The sequence below is a fragment of the Sinohyriopsis cumingii genome, chromosome 12 (assembly GCF_028554795.1).
Source record: "Sinohyriopsis cumingii isolate HCF-2022 chromosome 12, ASM2855479v2, whole genome shotgun sequence".
Lineage (NCBI taxonomy): Eukaryota > Metazoa > Mollusca > Bivalvia > Unionida > Unionidae > Sinohyriopsis > Sinohyriopsis cumingii.
In genome coordinates, this window is record NC_142972.1 from 53,973,065 (window position 1) to 53,998,501 (window position 25,437).

General features: G+C 35.1%; 1 protein-coding gene across 2 annotated transcripts in view; it reads left to right on the plus strand.

The window, feature by feature from the left end:
- LOC149786458 (diacylglycerol kinase zeta-like) overlaps window positions 1-25,437 on the plus strand; it is a 198,863-nt gene that overhangs the window by 152,569 nt on the left and 20,857 nt on the right. Inside the window, exons 20-23 of one of the 2 annotated variants that reach the window (XM_089976906.1) lie at window positions 7,200-7,272; window positions 10,655-10,898; window positions 16,912-16,968; window positions 19,922-19,996. In XM_089976906.1, coding sequence (XP_089833032.1) covers window positions 7,200-7,272; window positions 10,655-10,898; window positions 16,912-16,968; window positions 19,922-19,996 — 449 coding nt within the window. The remainder of the gene's footprint in view (window positions 1-7,199; window positions 7,273-10,654; window positions 10,899-16,911; window positions 16,969-19,921; window positions 19,997-25,437) is intronic. The other variant, XM_089976907.1, reaches the window with a different exon arrangement.

Here is a 25,437-nt window from a genome sequence, read left to right on the forward strand (position 1 = left end):
GCTTTCCTATTGCATTAATCAATTTTTAGTTAAACTCTTCTCAGCTGGTTCATTTATTACATTGAAAGAAGTCACACTGAATCCAGCCACATTACAACATGTGCTGGAAGCTGTGGCCAACACATCCCAGTATGCACTTTCTATTGCATTGGCATTTTGACCAGAACTTCTGTACTTCTGTCTTGACATCATGTTGGACTCCTCAATGGTCTTACTTAACAACAGTAAAGACCTTCCAAGGGTTGCTTCACTGGAAGTCAAGAACCTCTTCAGAGGACTCATCCCTATCATGGCTTCACAAGATCTGAAGGATCATAAACTATTATCTTTCCTACCTGTTCTTTGCCCATCATAATTGGCCAGGAAGCTTACTGATGTGAATCGCCCCCTGGGGCCATCTGCAAAATTTTCAACCTTCCCGTACAAAATTCTCCATATGGACTGGATATGGAATACATATGTACTTTTACAGAAATATCCATATGGACATTTTTATTCTGTAACAGAACCACTCTTATGGATTTCAGTGTATCCATATGGAAATGTTATGGATTCTTTATGTACTCCTTATGGAAAATCCCATGGAATATGCAAATTAGTCCATGAGATCTGTAGGTTGTCCATATGGAATAAAATTAAAATTCCATATGGAATTTGTGCATAATCCATATGGAATTTGGCAGTAGTCCATATGGAATTTGTGAATAGTCCATATGGAATTGGGAAATATACCATATGGAATATATAAATGGTCCATATGGAATATGTAAATAGTTCATATGGAATTTTTATAATAGTCCATCCTGTACAAAATTTTCCAGGCGTACTGAAGGTGGGTTTCAAATGGGTTTTTAAGCGCTTTCTGCCTAAACCATAAAAAAATCTGCTTCAGATTTCTATTAAACTGTTGATAATGATTCTTAGACATTATTGGAAATCAATTATAAATATTCACATTTTTAAAATGGATTATACATTTTATTTTGAAAGACATTATCAAAAAAGATTTAGGTTTTCCTTATCCTCATTTTCTTTCTTGCATACAAAACCTAATCCATAATGGCATCACTTAAGTCTTTTTCATTTCACTGAAAAATGTGGTGAGATTTCACAAATATTTCGACCAAAACTTCCATTCAAATTGTGGTGAGATCTCACTAAAATTTCACTGAGATATTTCACAAAAAAATTTTACTAAACTTTTTGTGAGATTTCACTAAAATTTTGATCATTATATAGTATTTTACTGAAGTTTCACTAATTTTTCAGACATTTCAGAAGGATTCAAATAAATAATGGATATGAATTAAACAGGACTTCAATAACCAAGCTGATATTTAAGTGTGCATGAAAAAAATATACAGATGTTGTAATTATATGACATCCAAGGCAAGAGATATGAAAGTTAATAATAATAATAATAATAATAATAAAGACTTTATTTAGAGAAGGTAACTCAGTTAGTTACAGAACTAATCTACCATGAGGCTTCTATTTGTTATGTACAATATATACTTTATATACAACATGATGTGAAGAATCTGGCTTGACACTTAATAATTAAGTGATTTTAATAGTCAAAGTATCAAGCCTGGAACATATGCACAGGCATCTGTGAACACATAAATATATATATAATATAAAATATTAATTTGCATTGAAAAATTCAACTGTGAAAATAATGTTACAGAAAAGCATCCATTTGAGACATTGATTATGACAAGAAGAAATGCTAGGAACCTGCCTTATGTCACTTGTACTGCAGACTTGATTTTCAATTAATGTACAAACTATGATGCTCTTGTGGTCTCTTGAATTAGTCCTTGTTCCATAAACAGCCATGACAAACATTTATCATGATCTAATTACTCTTATTTTATACTGAATTCTAACACACCTAGAATATTTTGATAATATACACAATAATACCACTTACGATATTGAAAGATGATTCTACTTGTGGGCTAAGAAAATTCTGCAAAGATATGACTATCTTTGATGGATATGGATATCTGGCAACAATTCCCACCAGTGTCCCTCCTTAAATTCTGGAAATTAATCAGTTTGGAGTTGTATAACTTTGAAATCATCCTGGTTCAATTCCTTGTCCTATTTAGCATGTTAGCCGCTCCTGTAACGCTCTTTATGGCACAAAAAGCAAAATGCTAGTCCTGGCATTCCGTTTTCATACAGATTGACCAATTTCATTCCCATCGACTTTGCATTCAAGCTATTCTCATTGCCACACATTTTTCAAATGGTTATTCAATTTCGTATCCCACTCGAAAATTTGAATTGCCATGTTTAGCAAGCATGCTCATTCCCATCAGATTCTGTTACGCGACAATTCATTGGGCAAGTACAAAATTTTGACCAATCGGAAAGCTCTTTAGAGCAAACATCAGTTAAATAATAAATGGAACAAATACTTTTAGAAAGCCCATTGCAGAATGGAACCAGATAGAGCATTATTGAAAAGAAATTTTCAGAGATGATATTAAAAAAAGGTCTATATCAAGGAAAATCAGAGTCAGGTCAGGAGAAAAGCGAAATTCAGTTTTAAAATGGAAAACAAGAAAACTTGTTTAAGGGCCGTTAAATCCAACTGAAGTTAAACAAAAATACAACAACAACAAAAATTTGAATAAAGAAATATAACAAGGAAAGAAGTTATTGTGCCCAAAATAAACAATAAAATTACAGGTATCAGAAACAGGAAATATAAATGCTGCTGAAAATCATTCAAATTGTACAAGAAACAAAAAATAAATTTTATTATATCTTTTTGATATTTTGTGCTAAAATGTCCAGTGATATTACAATCACAAAATATCACTATATTTTCAAAATTTTTGACAAATTTCAATCACAAATTTCCACTGATATTTTCAGAAATGTTGGCAGAGTCAGTGAAATTTCATTGATATTTTCAGAAGTTTGGTAAAATCTCCTTAACTGCCATCATTTTAGTGAAAAAGGACATTTGAGTGAATGTCAACAAATGTCCACTGTGATTTTGCTGAAATTTCAGTCACATTTTCACTAGGGTATGATTTTTGTAGAGCATATTTAATAGAAAGCCCAAAAAATTATTTTTCAGAGTAAACATCAGATCAGTCCCAAAATCCACCTTGCACCAAATCCAAAGATTTGTCTATGCTTGTACTACCAGATATTAATATTCTGATCATGTTTACATTTTCTCTATGTGTTTGGTCATGTCTTTGCCTGTTTTTAATCATCTGTGGAAATAAATTAAGGAAAACTGACATGCATGTTTTTCTTCAAATTTACATGAGTATATATTCATCCGTCCACATCAGCTACACTGACATATACATGTACTCTAACTCCCACCAGTATTTCTATTTGAATCATATAGTTTAGGTTATAAATTCTTCAGAGAGTATTTTCCATGATGTTATAACACATGAGCCTGCTTTACATATGGAAAAAAGTGCTTATGGATTAAACTTTATTCCATATGGAATTTTCACTTGCTGTGAAGTACTTATGGAATTGATATGGAATAAATTGTCTGATTCCATAAGTTTTTCAGTCCATATCTCCTCCATATGGATTCCTGAAGTATTCCATGAGAAATTTCTGTATGGGTTGGTGAAAAAGGGTGCAGAATTTGCTGAAAAACTTCTAGGTGGAAGTTCTCTAACGTACCTTCCATAAAGAGGGTGGAGGACAGCCCTAGGGACTTGCACCCCGTCCAGTTATGCATTCCTAAATGTTGCTCTGTGTACCTTTTTAACTCTTTAGCTACTACAACTGTTGTGCAGTTTCACTACTGCTTAGTGCTGTCATATCAGTTACTGAGACTACTGAGGCTGGTTGCTAGACTTAATATCAGAGCATCATCATGGCTGACTACAGAAACTGACAATAAAAACCTGGTTAGATTTATATTCATTATTTCATTAGTTTTAGAGGATTTCAGTGAAATAAAAACCTTGTATAGTGTCTGTTGTTCATATATTTCCACTTTATATATTCCTACATTCCATCATACAAGAAATCCCAGTCATGTAAACTGTTTTGAATCACAAAATAAGTCCAATATTTAAATATGTACATATAAAAACATGAATAAAATCCACACTCTAATTAAAAAGTCGAGAGTGGTGCCTATCAAAGCAGTCATTATCCATATATAAATATACCTGGCATTGTTTGCATACTATGAAAACTTAATGTCTCCTCCCTTCCCTAACACACATCTTGCATCTCCCACATTTCAGGAATCATCCTGGCCCGTGCCTTAAACCTTCAGTATCAACATTGGACTGAGCCTTTCTTTTCCTACTTCCCTGAAAGCCAGCAACCATATGTTTGGCCAAGTTCATTCTGAATTCAAGCTGTGTTCTTCTTTTTTTTTTTCTTTTTCGGACCTGGTGTTGATCTGGTGGTTTGGTTACTCTTTTATACAGATCAACGCATTACATATCGCTGTATCAATGAGAAACCAAAAAAGATGTTTCCGCCATTTCTTAGCTTTACGGCAAGAACTGTATAGCATTCTGTTTTGGTCTGCAATATCCACCCCACCCCCTTTGTTTTTTGAATACTTTTCTGCAACTTTTGGGCAAGTTACTTTTTTTGGCCATTTTTTCTTTTTCTTCGAGTTACATTGGATAGCTGTGTGGGATCCATGTTGTTAAATAAAATACGGACAATTTTCTTGTCTTTCGCAGACAAGAGTCTCTTTTTGCATGATTTTCATATCCCCCTGGCTTTTTAAGCTACTGGCTTTTTTAAAGGTTCTAGCATTCCTTTCCTATTTACTAGGACTGTACCACAACAGAAGAGTCCATCCCGATGTATATCTTCAAATATATGGGGATTTGAAAAGAAATTGTCCATATAGATGTGGTGGTTTTTATTTATTATTTTCTGGTAAGGTCTTTCACCACTCTAGATCCTAATCCTTCTTCTGTCACTCTCTCTATCTGTCCACCGGGCTTTCCAACATACACTTAAAATTCATGGACATAGCCAGTTTGGGAATGGGCTCTTTCCCAGACTTTAATGCCAGATTTTGTGGGTTTGGCTAGCAGGTGTTGCTTAAATGACAGTCTTCCTTTTTAAGCAATCATGCCTTCATCAATTGACTGGTTTTTGGGAGGGTCATAATTGTCCGGGCATTTATGCAAGTCTGTGTCATAGAAAGGTCTTATATGGAAAATCTTGTCATGTCCTGGTTGGCCACTGGGTGGGTTGACGCTTGTGTCATTGGCATGGAAATATATCCCTATTTTTTCAGATCTTTCTCTTGTCATGATTTCTGGTATTCCTGGGATCCCAAAATCTACAGATGTCATCCAGGCAATGGAATATTTGGGTATCTGCATAATACTCATAACAATGTATATTCCAAGATGTGCCCACATCTCAATGATGCTTGTTTCATACCATTTCTGGTCTTGTTTTTGGTCCACCATTTTCTTGGCATAATCATTTGTTTCTTTCACAAGCTTTTCCACCAGACATTCAGGAAAAAACTTGAGAAAAAAAATCTTTCTCATTGCTTGGTGGTCCAAGCTCAGTTGTTGAACCAACACGAGAATCAAAATTATTGATCTCGAACACAGCGAGGTCATCACTCCATTGTGCAAGTGGGACTATGTCCTCCTTGTCATCCGATTCAAAATCACTTACATCTGGTGTTGAAATGGGACTAATATCAATATCTGATCCATTTTCTAAGAATGATCCATTAAACTCTTCAATATTGCTTGCATTGAACCCTTCAAAGTCGCTCATATCTGAATCGGAATCTGTCTTTGTTTATCTCAACTACACGTGTTTCGTAAATTGCAGAAAAGCTTTTACACTGTGTCTAAATTTAACATCTCAGCTTTCAAACTTGTATCAGAATGTTAAGTCAACAGTCCTCTCATTGGTTATGATAATCAAAAATATGTAAACTTCTGTACTTTCAACCAATCAACGTCAAGTTACCATAGCAGTCACATCTGCATGGTTGTGACACCGGGGTTTCAAGTACTGCTGAACTATTTGTACATAAACGACACTGGGGTAGTAAACGAGGCTTATTGACACTGCATATATGCATCAGTGGGGTTCAGGAGCTATTTACAGATGACTCTTAGATGCGGCAGTCATAGCTAAAGGGTTAAGCCACTTTTAAACAGCTTGGTCAAGCATCACAGATAATGGGTGGGTTCTGTTGTGAACCAGGGTTACTGGCATAAGTTTTGGAAACAACCCTCTCTGTTGAGGACCACATTGTTTTTTCATCATTCCAGTCTGGTACAATTAATGGAAGAGGTGTACTCCCTTCAGCAGAAAGGGGCAGTAGAAAGGGTCCTAAATAACCACTGTCCCTCATGGTAATCCTAAATTATCCTGGTCACTAAGAAAAGGGGGAAATTTTGTATCATAATTATTCTCTCCCCTTTAAACCAGTTTCTTCTGGAAGAACCTTTCAAGATGGAACACAATGCATTCTGATTAGGCAGTTTCCATCAACCTTCTGGTTGCCTGTGTGCACATCTCAATGTTTCTTCCACATTGGAGATGCCTCCAGTTTTGATTGGACCAGTAAGCTTTTCAGTTCAGGGTTCTGCTTTAAGATTTACTGCTGCAGTCAGAGTCTTTACACTAGTTATGAGAATAGATTTCTGGAACCCTGATTCTACTATATAAAAAGACTGCTCCGGTGGCTTTGTGGTTTGAGCATCCACCTCATATGAGGCTGTTCGTGGGTTAAAACCCCAGCCAGTTCATTCCAAAGACATAAAAATGGCACTAGAAGCTGCCTCACTTGGCACTCAGCATGAAGAGGTTAGAGTTAGGACTGGCTGGCCTGGTGTCAGAATAATGTGTCTGGGTAGGATATGATGATACATGTCTGTGGCATGATGTCCCAGTGCTAGACATCACTATAAACTTCCACACTAGAGACATCATAGCAATATGACTGAAAATTGTCTAAAGCTATGTTAAAAATCCAAATCACACATACACCAAACAAGCTTGAGCTAATGGCTATGGCACATTTCCATGTGGGGCACTTAACTGTCCATACCATGTATAGTGCAAGCTTCTCCCCAACAATCTCCTGTGGCAGGCAGATTCATGCTTTAAAAACCTTCTTGTAATTAGTAACTCATCATCCTCATTTTCCTTTTTAATAGCTTTTTAATTTGATATTTTCTTCTTTTCAGGATTCATTGTCAGAAAGTTCAGATTCTGCATATAGTTCCCAAATATTATCTTCAAAATGGTGCTTTCTTGATTGTAAGTATTGTAAGACATTATAAATTTCATTCAGTCATTACCCACATGTCCAATTGATATTTAATACAGATGACTCAGATTTTAGCTATGCTAGTTCAAAGGTTGTCCCCACTGAACTTGAGTCATGCCCACAATATCCAACAGTACAATCACTGTAACCTATATGTATGGATTCCCACTGAGCACTGTTCTAATTTATAAGCATTGTTTTCTATACGTAAGGATTCTCATTGAGCATTATTTTGATGCACAAACACTGTAACCAGCAAGTATGGATTCCCACTGTGCATTGTTCTGATACAAAACACTGTAACCTGTAAGCATGGATTGCTGTTGAGCATTGTTCAGATACACAAACACTGTAACCTGTAAGCATGGATTCCTGTTGAGCATTGTTCAGATACACAAACACTGTATCTTGTAAGTATTGATTCCTGTTGAGCATTGTTCTGATAAACAAATACTGTAACCTGTAAGCATGGATTCTTGTTGAGTATTGTTCTTATATGCAAACACTGTAACCTGTAAGCATGGATTCCTGTTGAGCATTGCTGTGATACACTACAAAGTATCCTGTAAAGGTTCGTAAATACCAATTCTCTAGAGAATGATCAGATATCAGTAGTTTTAAGTCAGATCTGAGATTGAGCATTAAATTATTTTGATAATCTTGGATCCAGGTCTTAATTATTGGTGCATAGTTACTTTCTTGGCTGACAGCTGTTTGCATAAATTTCAAAGTTACAACCATAAGTTTCTTTTGTTTCTAGTTCAACATTCATTTACCATATAGACTAGCTTATAAACTGAATCCAGATGCAAAACTGCACAGACAGAGCTGCTGTCACATTATGCACTGGCAGATCTGGGTCTGTGTAGTTTGTTATAGTACAAATCACTCGGGTGATGTAGGCATTCAGCACCAACTATTTTAGTAATGGTTGTCATTTTTTAGAATTTGATTCTACATACCTTTAAGTGGTAAGTATTCATTTGGATTCGTATACATCCATATACCTTTGGAAGGTCATTATTTAGATGCCCCAAGAGGTGCATACGACAAAATCAATGGTAAAGTACATAGACATTTTTGGACGAAAGGAATCTAAAGGTGTGATCCAATAGAGTCTGGATTAAATGTTATGTGCTGTGATGCCACAATGAAAGCTATGCATATTGATAAATAAATTCATACTACCCTCTATTGTGATGATTCCACTTGACACGCTCTTATTTTGACCCAAGTTTAGTACATGGCCACCATTTTAAAAGTCCATAGTGGTTGATTATTTACACCTGGAAGGTTCTTGGTGACAGTTAAAGTGCAGAGCATTCAATAATCAGGATTGAATAAACTTTGGTTAAAGAAAATTAATGTTAAATTTTAAAAGAACAATTTATATTTAATTTAAAATGAGCAAATGTGCATACATGACCCATGTGACTTGTACTATTGGAGTAAACAGTAGAACAAACAACATAGTCTTTGATCTGCCAGAGTATTATGCAATAAAAGATCAGGGTCTGTTGTTTGCCTCTGGAATCAGCTTGTACACAAACACATATGGTACCATCAACAGCTTTTTTCTTTTTGCAGACAGACTGAATTGGGCCAGGGCTATTGTCTAACATTATCAGATATTTGCAGACAGACTGAAATATGACTGGGTTGTGGCCTTAACATTGTTAGATATTTGCAGACAGACTGATCTGTGACTGGATTATTGCCTAACATTATCAGATATTTGTAGACAGACTGAAATACAACTGGGTTATGGCCTTAACATTGCTAGGCATTTGCAGACAGACTGATATGTGACTGGACTATTGCCTTAGCATTGTCAGATATTTGTAGACAGACTGAAGTGTGACTGGATTAATGTCTAATATTATCAAATATTTGTAGACAGACTGAAGTGTGAATAGGCTATAGCCTTAACATCATTAGATATTTGCAAACAGACTAAAATGTGACTGGATTATTGCCTAATATTATCAGATATTTGTAGACAGACTTAAGTGTGACTGGATTATTGCCTAATATCATATATTTATATACAGACTGAAGTGTGACTGGGCTGTTGCCTTAACATTGTCAGATATTTTTAGACAGACTGAAGTGTGACTGGGTTATTGCCTAACATTATGAGATATTTGCAGACAGACTGAACTGTGACTGGGCTATTGCATAACATTATCAGATGTTTGCAGACTGAACTCTGACTCAGTTATTGAACAACATTGTCAAATATTTGTAGACAGACTGAACTATGTCTCATTGCCAAACATTGTCAGATATTTGCAGACAGACTGAACTGTGGCTGGGTTATTGCCATAACATTGTCAGATATCTAAATTCCACAGGTATGTAATAATTGTCAGATATTAGCAGCCTTTAAATTCCCCTGGTATGTAATACAAGAGGATAAAGTTATTGTTATGTCCATCTGTCTTCCCATAATCAGTGTGTCCATCTCTATGTCCACAGTCAGTGTGTAGATCTGTCAATCCATAATCAGTGTGTCCATCTCTGTGTCCATAATCAGTGTGTCCATCTGTCAGTCCACAATCAGTGTGTCCATCTGTCAGTCCATAATCAGTGTGTCCATCTGTATGTACATAATCAGTGTGTCCTTCTGTATGTACATAATCAGTGTCCATCTGTCTATCCATAATCAATGTGTCCATCTCTATGTCCACAATCAGTGTGTACATCTGTCAGTCCATAATCAGTGGGTCTATCTCTATGTCCATAATCAGTATGGCCATCTGTCAGTCCACAATCAGTGTGGCTATCTGTCATTCCATAATCAGTGTGACCATCTCTATGTCCATAATCAGTGTGGCCATCTGTCAGTCCACAGTGTGGCCATCTGTCTATCCATAATCAGTGTGGCCATCTGTCAGTCCACAATCATTGTGTCCATCTGTCAGTCCACAATCAATGTGTCCATCTGTCAGTCCATAATCTGTGTGTCCACCTGTCAGTCCACAATTAATGTGTCCATCTGTCAGTCCATAATCATTGTGCCCATCTGTCAGTCCATAATCAGTGTGTCCATCTCTGTCCATAATCATTGTTCATCTGTCTATCCATAATCAGTGTGTCCTTCTGTATGTCCTTAATCATTGTGTCCATCTGTATGTCCGTAATCAGTGTGTCCATCTGTTATGTACATAATCAGTATCCATCTGTCTATCCATAATCTGTGTGACATCTGTAAAACTTTGGATTTCTGGCATGTGACAGATATGTATTTCTCAGTAAACGGCCAAAATACAGGATAGCAATGTGTTAGTGTGCAAATAATCTAAATTACCTACAGCAAGACAACTTTGTAGGAATGTGAAATAACTTACTTTTCCATCACCCTCATTTCAGCAACGACGGCAGAGCGATTCTTTAGAATTGACCGTTCCCAAGAGAATTTGCATTATATAACAGACATATCATCAGAAGACTTGTACATACTGAACCCTGAGATCCCACCCAAGGGCTGTTCAGCCTGTCAGGAGGGGGGTAGGAATACTGTGATGAAGGAAAACAATTTCACTTCCAGCAAGGACAGTGAATTAGTTTTCAATTTCTCCATGCCAGTCACACCACCAAAGTCACCAAATGTAAGGTACTGTAGAGTCTTTTTATTCAGATTGCCTATTCATGATTTTCTAGTAATGTATCTACAGAGAAAGGACTTGATTATTAATATATTTGTTGTTGTGAATAGGCAGTATAATGAAAAACAAGTTTTGTCATTGTTTCCCCTATGCATATGTAGAACCAGCATTTATGTAGTTGTACAGAAAACATCCATTTTGTTTTGCCCCACTTTGTAGAGTCAGTTAAAACCACTTTTGTTTACCCTAATTGCAAGCAGAATTCCTCTAGCCATCCCAGCTTTTGTTTTATCTTTCTTCTGGCTGTGATTACCAGAGACCAGCAGGTAACCAAGTAATACAGCTCTTAAGATGGTGAGATATACATGTCTGTGTGGTTGAGTTTTAACAGAATGATGAAACTTGGCATGGTGATGCATGCTTATGAGGACTACTTTCTCATTTCAGAATTAGGTCCTTATGGCCCATATTTTAAAATGCACTGACTTAAGTTACATTTTGTATTGGATGTTCTTTTCTCAGGCACTGTTCTTGCTAGAATCAGGACATTTTTAAAGATATGCATTTCTGTTAATACCACACCCTTACAGCAAAAAGAAGCTCCTTGTCACCTTTATTTCATCTTTTACTGGCTTAAATTATTTTGCATTTGAGCTGATGGCCATGTGAAATTTAGGCATGCTCTATTCATACTGTACTTTCTAAAATTACTAAACTTTGTGAGGAGATGCATCTTGATTAGCACTGCTCCCTTACTGCATTTATTGTCTTTAAGACCCACAGTTTATGCTTCACCTCTGTGTGTGTGAGTGTGATTTATATTTTAAACATAGCTTTAACAATTTTTCAGTCATATGGCTATGATGTCTGCAGTGTGACAGTTTATAGTGATGTCTAGCACTGGGGCATCATGCCGCAGACATGTAGCATGATGTCCCACCCAGTCACATTATCCTGACACCAGGCTGACCAGTCCAAACACTAACCTCTTAATGCTGAGCGCCAAGCAAGGCAGCTGTTAGTACCATTTTTATAAGTCTTTGGTATGACTCAGTTGGGGTTCGAACCCACAACCTCCCGAATCTGAGGCAGACACTCTAACCACTAGGCCACCTGTGTGTGTTACATTTTGTATTTGCTGTTTAAGGTCCATATTTTATGCTTCACTGATGTGTGTTATATTTTATGCTTCACTGATGGGTGTTAACTGGATGCTCATTTCTCAAATACTGTTCATGCTTGAATCAAGAAATTGATGATGTGCATCTTTGTTAGAAATACATCCATATAATAAAAGCTGAAAATAACCAATATTTAATCTCTTTCCTGGCTTGGGTCAATTTGGGGATTTGAGTCATGAAGACACATTTTTTCATGTTAATAATGCATGCACTAAAACCCCTCTATAACAAGATGGTTGGGCCCACAAAGAATCCTTGTACTGTATACTTTACCATGCAATATCCAACCTAGTCAGTTAAATGAACAAAATATTTCATGTGTATCAGCTAGTTATGGGGGTGGGTGGGGACTTGTGACTGGGAGTCAAAGGTATTGATGTCATAATGTACATGAGATGGACAGTTCACAAGGTGTGTAGTTTGGGACTAACACATTGATTTCATGGGTAAAGAGTGATCTCAGTTAAATAATTGAGTCATTCTCTAAAAGGCAAAGGAAAATCTGTTGAAATTTATGCTGATGACTTTGCACTATAATAAAAGTTCTCTCACCCCCACCATTTAAATGGTTCTATTCCAGTCGATCATCAAGAGTAGGGCAGTTATACATGTAACTTTAGCATTATTAAGACAAACGACCTGTTTATATGGGGGTGATCTATCTGCAGTTCTGACTGTAAAATTAAAAGGATTAAGATAGAAGAGTTGTTTTATGGTTTATTGCTTTCCAATAAATATGGTAATCAGTTGGGTTTTTTTTATAACTTCAAGTGAGATTATTTTATAGACCACTTCATTGCTTGGTGCTTGGTTTGTATGCCAGATAATTGAGTCAACATTTGGTGGCAATAGTTTACTCTGGATTGGGCAATGATTGTGCACAGAATGCATTGTAAATAAAAACAATGAAGACTTTATGGGTTTACTGTTGCTGGTCCAATAAAAATGACATTTTAACAATTATCAGCTTTTTAAGGAGGTAACGTCTTTAAAAATAACCATGAAGAATATAATACAGCTTTAAAAAAATTATTAAATCTGACTCTTGTTTATTTTGGCCCTAAAGCTATGACAGAACTGTGCTATATCTAAATCCTATAGTATTATAAAATCAATGCTCTGAATGAAGTGTTATAATGAAGTGTTTCACTACACTGTCCTTTGTAGAATCATAACAACATGTTATAATAGAGTTTCACTGCACTCTGTCATAGAATCATAATGAAGTTTTTGGAATAGATTGTTACAGCACCATCCTTCATAGAAGCATAATGACATGTTATAATAGATCGTCACAGAATTGTCCTTCATAGAATCATAAATCTGGTTGAGGGGATGCATCTTGTTAAGTCCTATACCATTAATGCAGAATGAGGTCTCTTTGACTTATATTTGATGATTCACTGTGACCTTCACTGTATGTTTTATTAATGTATTTATTTGCCAGAATTTAATTGTCAAGATCTCTGTGTTTATTTTCTGCATGATACTTTATATTTAATTTGCAGCTGGACACTTCTAATAGCATTGTAAAGGCAAGCTACATAATCATTTATTATGTTGTAGTTGAGACATTGTACACGCATTATTTTTGTTTTTCCTGACAAGTAGGATTTTGACAGAGGATCACATATGGAATATGGTACAATAGAAACTGACTTGGTGTTTGACAATAAAAGAAGCATTATAAAATACCTAAAATGGAATAGATTATTCTGACTACTAGTTGATTTCAAACAATAACTCATTGGTAAATGGGTTTTATTTACCAGTATTGTACATTTTTATTTTGGACATGCGGCAAGTTTCAGTCAAAGGTTGTGCATGACACTTCATGAACAATCACTGTTATGAAATTTATGTTGACATCACATTTGAAAAATTGCCAAACATTTACTACATTATGTAACTTCTTGTACAACTTGTACCTTAATTCTTCAATCTTAGATTTATGTAAATGGTAAAGATTTCAGTATTTAGTGAAGTTGCTTGTTTGCAATGTCTTGAACTATATATTTTATTGTACTGCAGACCTGCCAAGCCTTATGATTTTGCCATAATAAGTCTTGCGAAAATTACCCTTAAAATACTGACTTACGGCATACAAGCAAAACCTATGGGAAAATGATCGTTGCCGAAATATCTAGATAATTGGTTCATCCGTGTTTGATTTGGATCTGGGTTTCATATTAGAATTAGTGAAATTAGGGAACCAGACTAACTTTACAGCAGCACCCCAGATGCTTTAAACTGCACCCATTTGTTCATGTGAGGCATCTGCATGATCAAATTGTTGATTATATAATTTTGTTACAAATGGCATCCAGAAAACGATGCATGTTAAAGATGAAAGGGAAAATAAGCTTCTAGAAAAGTGTCAATAATCAACACAGAAGAATATAAAGAATTATTCTGATTCTTGTGAATAAAAGCTGGAAAGGACACAATTACATTTATTGGACATCACATGCCAGTTTGAGTATGTCTTGTGGCGAGAGATATGATTGCCATCGTCATGTGAAATGGAGAAAGAATTTCCAAGAATTATGTCAAGTTGAGAGATAGCAACATTAGCCATCGAGTTGCATAGGGTTTGGACCTAAAGTTTGTGCAACTGTACAGTAGTTCCCCTCTTATAAGACCACCCCTATTGCAGCAGAGAAGTGGCCTTATAATGAGGGTGGCCTTTCTAGAGGGGGATGACAAATGCGAATAGTAAATACATATGAAGAAAGTCACAAGTACATTTAATTCTAAAACATTTAATAATTTCATTAAAAAATCACATGCATGTTGTGAAATAAATGTAAAACAAACTGTTTCATCATTTTCAAAAGAATGTTATGAATAACCATTGATATAGTTTTAAAACTGTCTTTATAATTATGTTACAAATCACATCATCTGTCACTTTGTTTGTTAGTAACAGTCTGAAAACCAAACCAGTCTCGTCACAATTAAAAATATCCTTGCTGTCATATAACATACATATATCGTTTAGTCTTTTGTTCCAATCTTCATTATTAACATCAGTTGATTCTCCACTAAGGACATAACACTTAATATTGTGTCGCACTTGAAATCTGTGCAACCATCCGTTACTTGCGGTAAAGTCGTCATATCCCAATTCAACTGACAAAATCGTTGCTTTTTCTTGTCATTCAAATCAGGATACAAACATCTCCTGGCTCAAACAATCTTCCTTTCTCCAGCCATTTTACCTTCCCACTTCTGCAGTATTGTGTCCTTATCTTTCACGATACTGTTATCTGAGTCTTTCCGACAATAGTTTTCTGCAAGGATCCTTGACCCCCCTCGGTCAGTTGAATTAATTTCACTTTCTCTTCTAAACTGAGAATATTTTTTTCCCCTGATGACATGTTGATCTTTTTGCAGTAAGTTATTCATGTTGCCAACTACAATACTAATAAAATAATTTTTTATGCATCTAAACCAGTTGCCGTGTGTTTATAAAGGAAGTGATCTTGTCACGTGATTCGTTAGTCGCAGTCTGGTACCCTATTGCTTTTTTACATTTTTTTACACTAAGTGAGAGAATCCAAAATGGCTTCGATATGTACCATTAACATCACGCAGATTTGACCTCACGGTCGTTAGGATTTGTAATTTTGACAGTTTTTGTCAGTAGTAATAGCCACTAATTATCAAAGTCAACAAGCTCAACATCTTACTAAGGGAAGCCATAAAGGCTATCAAACCATTTTCCTGCTGACTTGTGTATTGTACATCGATACTGCCACTTCTCAGCTGTTACTACTGTTCAATAATTGTAATCTTAACAATTATCAGTGGGACTAAACCGGACATCTTATGATAACACAGCAGTAAGGCTAAATGTACTTTAGTCAACACTTCTTTCAATAATGAAAACCTGACATCGGGAAACATAAATCGGATTACTTAAGACACATTATGAATCAAATACTGGTTCTGGATACATATTAAAATAAAATGCGGCCGCTTGTGAGGGGTAAATTTTATATTATTGCACTAATATGTTGGTCGCGTTAGCCGGGTGGCCTTTTGTGAGGGGTACTTTTGAACACGAACTCGTCGGTGCCAACAGATTCTGGCCGTAAGGAGTGGGTGGCCGCTGGTCAGAGGGGCCGTTCAAGAGGGGGACTACTGTACTAGTGGTAAATAAAGTCTATGTGTACTTTACAACATTTTCAGTGGAACATAATGTTTATCGTCGCTGCGTCAAACTTTTAATTACGTTTTCCAGCTTTACAATAGCAGTTATTGATATTTTGTTACACCTTACTGAAAACTATCAATCTCACGGAAAAAATCAACTGCCTTTCTGAGATGGACTTGTCAGATTTGGCATGTCTGGTATTGCCAGGATTGCTAACATACTTTCAATGGCTGTCCTGTCTTTTGTCTGTCATTGATGGCAAGTATGTGCAGGGTAAATTATAGAAGGACAGGATAATCATTCACAATTCACTATGAGATAAAAGCATTTTCTCTTTTGAGAATTTTAATAAAATTCTAGTTTGTACCTGGAGTGAACTGCCAAAGAAAAGGACAGTATTTCAGGCATATTTGTAATACATTTGACAAATTCCTGGCATTATTTCAGAAGGTGTTAGATTTGGTAAGGAACTACAATCATGTAAAATTGATAACCATTACACTCATCATTTTTAATCAGGTCACAGTTACCTCTAATACATATTTCATGATCTTTAGACAGCACTGCATGATTTTCTTACTGTATATGACAGGCTGTTTGATTTTTAAAATGAAATAAGTTATTTCCAGCAATTTTATATGTCTGATAATATAATTGTTGCATTTTTTTTGTTTCTCATAGTCGTGCAGGTATGAATGGGGCCCCTACAGTAGTGTTACTGGGAGACAGATTACAAAGGTAAATCTCATAAATATATAGATAATATCAGTACCATTTATAACATCGCAAAGGAATTTTTAACATAATTTGTACTTTCCTTTCTCCCTCTCACTGTAGACACTATATAAGTCACCCAATCACCATTAATACAGAATTATCTCAACACATGCATTTTAATTAACCAATAATTAAATAAATAACTGTGGAGTCATACTTACTTATACTCCCATCTTATTCGTCAGAGGCCACAGACTGTTACCCATATCTGTCCACACCCTCATATTTCATCCTGTCTCAGAATAGTTAGTTTTTGATTAATTACTTTTGAAGAGCATTATGCATGGAAATACAGTTTGATTTTTAGGCTTTGCATTATAAAGACCTACATCACCATTTTTCAGCAGAATTTTATAATACCTGTTTAACTTCGAATGTTACCCATCCATTTCAGAACATTATGCATGGAAATCAAGTTTAGTTTGATACTTTATTTTAAAACAACCTAGGTCAAGTTTGGTATGATGTTTTATATTAAAACGACCCAAGATTTTTACCATATTCTAGCAAACCATTATGTTGTCTTTCCCATTCTCTGACTAAGAAGTTTGCCCCTCTATTTCATTTCCAGTCAATAAATTTGAAGAACTTCACAGGTTGGATTCAAATTTAGTTTGTAAAAACAAATTATAGTTTGATTTTCATGATTTTCCAGTACAAGTTTTTTTAGTGTTTTAGCTTCAGGTTAACTTGGAACTTTGCCCCATCAATTTGCACTAAGTTTTGAAGACTTCATGACTTAACAGATTTATGATGAGGCTCCATATAAGAAGACCTAAGTTAAATTTTATTGGTACTGGAATTTGTTAGCAAAATAGCATGGAGTTACAGCTCCAGTTTCACTCAGAACTTTGCAGTGTATAGGTTGGGGTATCTTTACACTATGGACGTCATTTTTTCTTAGGATGACAAATTTTCTTTAAGAGAGAAGCAAATTAAAGCAACCTATATAACTTCTGCACTTCTGTCATATTGTGTTATTCACTCAAGCTTTCACGGAGGACATGTGTCATGATTTGGTCACAAAGGCCTTCACTATGCTGGATGTAAATACCATTTTTTTAAGCAAAATATATTATTGTTTTGGGGGATTTTTCACAGTTGTGGGCATCTATTTCAGACTCTGATATATTTGTGGTTATAAATTCAGAGTCATTTCAAATTGTAAAATTTGGCTGGACAGTTGATTGCTTACTGTTGACTTGTAATTTAATGCAATGGTGGAGGCAATTCATGAGAAACTTGCTGCAATGAGCAAAAACAAAATATCTCAAATTCTGTAAATGCATCCATTAACATCAGCTGTATATTTTGATCTGAGTTATCAAAAAGTCAAATTGAAAAATATGGTTTAACTAATGCATATTCAATGAATTGTGTTTTTATAATAGCTTATATTCATTTTACTATATTCCAAGTAGAAAATACAACCTCATTTATAAAAACATATTAAGGGCAGTTCCCATAAAATATACATGGGATTCAGGGAAGGCACTTTAAATATAGAAAAGTCACCCATAAATGCATTTAGAATTTGTCTTCATATGAACTCCTTGAATAATCTGAGTACCCTGGCATGTATTGTTTAAAAAGTGCCTTCACTGGGTACCATGTATGTTTAAATCGAATAATCCTAATATAAAACAACAAAATGACACCACCGTTATTTATCAGATCCTCACTAAATCACATGCACAAGTAATGGAAAATCTGCATACTGGCTTCTTACTGCTACACAAATAAAAGCAAGCACGAAGTAAATGCCCTTTATTTCATAAACGCTGTTTAATGACATATTTCAGCTTCTCTCTGCTAGATGAATAACACAAGCAGATAACTGTTCTCTGTTTTTATCAGCAAAGTTGATAGTTATATTTTTGTACGAGACCTCAACTCCATTTTAAATGATGTCCAAATTTCATGAAATGTCTGGAGCAGAAACTTAACATCTAAACCTTTCAGTCCTTGAAGTTAGTAAAAGTTCAGGGGAAATGTAATAAAAAGATAAACATTTATTATTATATATCTCATAAATATATGAATGTTAATTTTGCTCATCCATAGATTTTTGTTGGTATTGCTTAATTTTAGAGACAGATATTATGTGCACGTTATTCTGCTTGTATTTGTATGATGTTGAGCCTTAGATGCATTGTTATCAACCTGTTCATTTTTCATAAATGATAATCATGCACTTTTCAATTCTGTCTCTTTCATACAAGTCAGTTTTACATCAACTGAAATGTTTTTTACACTGTTCTTTATACATTAAAAAATTTGTTTTTGGTGCCATATGTATTTGCTTATAAGTCTAATCCAACTGCAGACTGCATAGACCCAGATCTGCTGTCACATAATGTGCCAACAGATCAGGGTCTTTGCAGTTTGTTGGGAGTAATCAGTAGAACAGAAAACATATACCCTGATGTACAGGCACGTTATGATAAGGCAGATCAGGATCATTGTTGTTCGCAATTTGACTCAACTTATAAGCGAGTATATATGGTAATCACAACAATGCTCTTCTATTCTCGAATATGCTCAGACAAGACTATTTTTCTGGTAGGTACTAGAGTAGGATGGGTTTTCAGTTTTATATGAAAAATAAAGCAAAAGTCACCTAAACTTTCATTCATTCACATGCTAATAACAGCTTGAAATAGTTCCATGAAATTTTTGTCACTCTCATTGAGTAGTGTATTAAGTGCAGCTGACTTGGACAGGGGACAGTCTGGATTTTAGTTAAATTTTAATTGGGTTCTTTTGTTTGTTTGTTTGTTTTTTTATGTTTTTTTTTAATAGAGGATGACTAATCAGTGTGTAGACTTTAAAAGCTACCAATAGTGAATAGTAACAATTTCATACCTCTCTGTAGCACAAGCATCTGACACTGTTTCACACCTTTGGTCTGTAGGTTTGATGGCCAATTGCAGCGCCCAGAGAGTTCAGAAAATCTACTGTTGCCTCCTCAGCCTGGCTCTAACAACAGGTTTATCATTGTCTTCCTGTCTTAACCTAATACTCGTACTAACCCTTTGGTGTTGGTATTATGTGTTATAGTTCTGATTTAATTCTTATGTTTTAGAACATGTTCTATAACCATCAATATTACTTTAGCAAACAAACAGGTTCAGATAAATAATAGTTGGGGTACTAGCATGTGGTGTGGGTAGACCATTATTGCTCATAAACAGGAGTTCAGATGAACTAGCTTTGGAATACTTCCAACTGTATGTTGTTGTTGTAGGGTTTAATGCCATTTTTTAGCACAAGATAGGTCTTATGTTACTGTGTTTAGGCTCGCATAAACAGTAACAAAAGAAAAAGTGAAAACAACAATCTTAGAAGAAAAACAAACAAATAATTTATTTCCCTGGAAAAACGCTGTAAAATGAAAAAATAAGAACTTACGGTTTTAAGAATCAAATCCAAAAATAATCCACAAATTAAATTTTAGAAGTCTTAATAATGAAATGTTCAAATGATTTCAAGTTCGAGTCCTGACGAAGAATCCAAAATGGAAGGCAATGACATATACTGTATTCAGTATGGTGTTTTATCATCTACAGTCCCTTTTTAGGGGACCTGACTGGTCTAAAGCATGCTCCATTACGGATCACTGCCATCTCACCTCTGTCTGTGTGGGTTCGAGTCTAGGATTCGGCCAATGTAGGTATGCGAGAAAGCTTGCCAGTAGCTTCTCATGGGTCAGTGGTTCTTCCCAGAGTTTTCCCAGATTCTTCCTCCACCATTAATACTGGCCGCCATACATAGCCTATTATGTGCTGAATAATGGCATTAAACCCAACAACAACAAGTTCGTTTTTATTCCACAGTCAATAATATTCTGGTGCTTGAATTTCAGAATAAAATTTAAATAAATGTCTTTGCCCAATAATTCTGTGTGAGCACTCAGATATTTTCAGATATTTCCATGAAAAAGAATTAATCTTTTGGAATCCAAATAATTCAAATAAAAATTTAAATGTAATACCCAAACTGGTCACAAATACACACTTTCCAGTGTAAAGAAAAAGCCCCAACTGAGAATTATCTCTATAAACAAAGGTTATTCAATAACTTGAATTGCAAAAATGATTTCCAGATGAGGGTCAGCTCTCCAGAATTTTTGAGAAGTACTTACATCTAAAAGCACTTAGTCCCATTATGATCTTGACAAAACCCAATCATTTTACTCTAAGAATAAGATAAAACTAAAAAGTTGTTTACTTGTCTCAGTGATTTCTGAATTCAGGTCGAAAACTAGGTCAGCATAAGGTACAAAGTTCGGTGTTTACAATTAACTCTAAGGACGAACTAATTTCTGGAAAATATCAAATTCCTAGTAAACAAAATTACATTATTTTGACAAATAATGAAATTAGAAATAATTTTTTTTAAAAACTTACAAACAAGTAAATTAAATCAAATCTAAATTAAATCAAATATACATAACACTTCCCCCCATAAAGAAAAAGAAAGATTTATATAATAAAGCTTTCTTTTTACCATAGATTAATTATAAATGAGGTTTTAAAAAACCTTATAAATTACACACAGTGTACATGAAATAATATATCATTATACATGGGAAAGTGCATCTGCTATTTATCTTTTCCTTTAATGTGCTTGATGGTCAATATCATATTCCTTATAACAAACAACAAACTCCACCTTAGTAGTCTTTGATTTTTATTTTTCATCTTGCTGATGAAAGTAAGGGGGTTGTGGTCACTAAACACAATAATCAAAGAAGGAGCTAAACAAATGTAAACTTCAAAATGTTGTGATGCCAGTATCAAAGCCAAACATTCCTTCTCGATTGTTGAATAATTTCTTTGGTGCTTATTTAATTTCTTAGAAAAATAGCAAATTGGATGATCAATACCATTTTCATCTTCTTCAATCAACAGACAGTTTAAATGATTGGCTGAAATTTGGAGCTGTAAGAACTGGTGCACCTTTAAGTATGGCTTTCAACTTGTCAAAAGCCTCCTGACATTTTTCAGTCCGATGGAACTTGTTTTTCTTACTCAATAAATTTGTCAGGGGTTCAGCAATTATAGAAAAATTGGAACAAAATTTCAGATTGTATCCAGCCATACCTAAAAGTTGCATCAGTTGCTTTTTATTTACAGGCACATGAATTCAGAGATAGCCTTGACCTTAGCATCTATAGGTTTAACTTGTCCATATCCCATGATATGTCCTAGAAAAGTTACACTAGCACAGCATAGCTCACTTTTGAATAAATTAATTGTCAAACTTGCATCTGTGAGTCTGCCGAAGAATTTCCAAATTGTTGTTAAATGTTCTTTCCAGGTGTTGTTGTAGATGATGATATCATTGATGTAATCATCACAATTGTCTAGACCAGAGGTAATCATGTTCATGAGACATTGAAAAGTACTTGGTGACCCTTTAATCCCAAATGGCATTACTTTATATTGATAAAGTCCATCTGGAGTCACGAATGCTGAAATTTCCTTTGCTCTTTCCATTAGTGGAATTTGCCAAAATCCTTTCAGAAGATCAAATTTGGTGACATACTTGGCATTTCTGATCTTATCAATACAGTCATTGATTCTTGGTAATGGGATTGAGTCTTTTTTGTCTATTCACTATTCACCTTCCTTTAATCAGTGCACATAACCATATGGAAAGTTTTATCTGGTTTTGGAACATGTATGCATCATGAACTCCAGTTACTTTTACTGGGCTCTATAAAATCATTCTGTAGTAAATACTGAATTTCTTTTTTCAAGTATTCCTGTTTGAGAGGGTTCATCCTGTATGAGTGTTGTTTCACAGGCTCGGAATTTACAATTTCATCGTCATGGAAAATTTTGTTCATTTTTGTAGGAATATATGGAAATAAGTGCTCGTATTCAAATAATAACTGTTTAAGTTCATTTCTTTCTTGCTCTTGCAAATGTGAACGTTTCTGGTCCAGATCTTTCATAATTTCTGAATTTTGAAGATTTGTCACTCCAGTATCAGTAGAATCTAATGATATTCCTTCACTTAAATCTTCACTGAGTGGGACAGGTACAACTAAATTAATTGCATGATTAACCTGACTATCTCTTTCAGTATACTCTTTTAGCATGTTATGTGGCAGAGTTGTTTTTGTTTTTCCTCCCAGGAGTATTTATGATATATTTTTTAAGTCATTTACTTTCCTGTCAACTGTGTAGGGACCATAATACTTGGCCTGAAGAGGATTTAGTGATATGGGCAAGAGAGCCAGGACTCTATCACCAGGCTGAAAGCTCATTTCCTTTGAGTTTTTATCATATCTTGGCTTCCTTTTGGATTGAGCAGAGTGCAGATTTGTTCTTGCGACCTCACAAGCCTTTGACAACTTTTACTTAAAATTGGAAACATAGTCAAGAAGATTAATTTAAGTATCTTCATTAGAAAGAAGTTTCTCTTTCAACAACTTCATTGGTCCACACACATTGTGTCCAAAAACCAGTTTAAAGGGACTGAAGCGTAAAGATTCTTGAACTGATTCCCTAACAGCAAACAATAGTAAATCAGTGCCTTCATCCAAATTTGTACCCATATCAAAACAATATGATCGAATCATATTTTTTAAAGTCTGATGAAATCTTTCTAATGCCTCTTGGCTTTCAGGGTGATAGGCAGAAGATTTGAATAGTTGGATGCCTAATTTGTACATAACATCCTGGAAAATACCAGACATGAAATTTGAGCCTTTATCAGACTGGACAGATTTGGGAAGGCCAAATTGAGTAAAAAAAACTTTATCAAAGCTTTTACTATTGTTTTAGATTTAATATTCCTCAAAGGAATTGTCTCTGGAAACCTTGTTGACGCACACATATTGGTGAACAGGTATTGGTTACCTGACTTGTGCCTAGGTAAGAGACCAACACAATCTACCATATTTCTACTAAATGGTTCATCAAAGGCAGGAATAGGTTGTAGATGAGCCTTGGGTATCTTCTGGTTGGGTTTTCCTACCATTGGACAAGTATGACAAGATCTTCATTATTTGCAAACATTACTTTTGATTTTTGGACAATATATGTGAGTCAGGATTTTGTGATAAGTTTTATTAATCCCTAAATGACCAGCCAAAAGAGGTTCTTGGGCCAGACTAAATATTTCCTGTCTGTAAGGTTTTGGAGCTACAATTTGATAGTTCACTGACCACTCCTCACCAGCAGGTACCTCAGGAGGTCTCCATTTTCTCATAAGAATTCCATTGTTAAGGAAATAACAGTCAGGAACTTCATTGGCATCAATTTTACTATAGAACTTTTGAAACAAACAGGATCTTTTTCCTGTTTGACGACAAGTGATTGTCATTTGTCACCCTGGTTAGAATCAAGAGAATGAGTAGTTAAAAGAGGATCACTGTGATCAATACCCTTTGATTGATCCAAACATGGAGTGAAACTGACCTCAGCAAAAGCCTGACCAATATATGTGTCAGCTAAAGGAATACTTCCTTTTCAATACCATTCTCAAGAACTTTCTTTGTCATAGCTCTGGGAATAAATCAGGGAATTCTTTTTCAATTGGATCGACTTTCTGATCCAAACAAAGGCTTTTCAGTTACGTTTAATTTAAGTGGATTCACCACAACCTTGTCTGCAGCTAGGTCGTTGCCTAGTAATAAATGAATGCCCTCAACAGGTAAAACAGACACAGTGCCAACTGTCACGGGTCCTGAGACTAAGTCTGATGACAAATTTACACAGTGGAGAGGAACATTAACAAAGCCACTCTCTACTCCCTGAATAAGAATACTCTCATTAGAAGAAGACTTCTCAGAAAAAGGCAAAGTACCTGACAATAAAAGACCGAGAAGCTCCTGTGTCCCTTAAATTTTAATTGGGATAGGATTGGCCAAATCATCCACAAGAGATATAGAACCCTTTGATATGAATGGTTCATAATTCTCCATAATAAAATCAGACGGGTTTATTAGACCCAGCAAATGTATTGTTTTCAGTACATGACTTGACCTTGACCTCTTGGAATAAGAGTATTTGGAATATGTCTGTCTTGATTCTGATGCCTATTTTTCAATTTGTAGCAATCAGAAATAACGTGTCCTTTCTTCTTGCAGTAGGTAGGAAGTGACAAGGATCTTTGGTCAAGCTTATTTGAAGCTTGATTTTTAGAAGTTGTACCAATTTGAGATTTAGAAAGGCTTATATTAGGCTGAAATATTTTTCTGCCAGGAGACTGTTGGGTGGAAGTCTTATTTACAAATGGAACTTTATGAATTAAAGAATACTCATCAGCAGCACAAGCAGCATTTTCCAAGGTTTTGATCTGATGCTCGTCAAGATAAGTCTTGATGTCACTTTGGATACAGTTCTTGAACTCTTCAAGTAATACATGTTGTTTTTAGACTTTCTTAATCTTGTTCAGCTTTCTTGGCTAAGCACC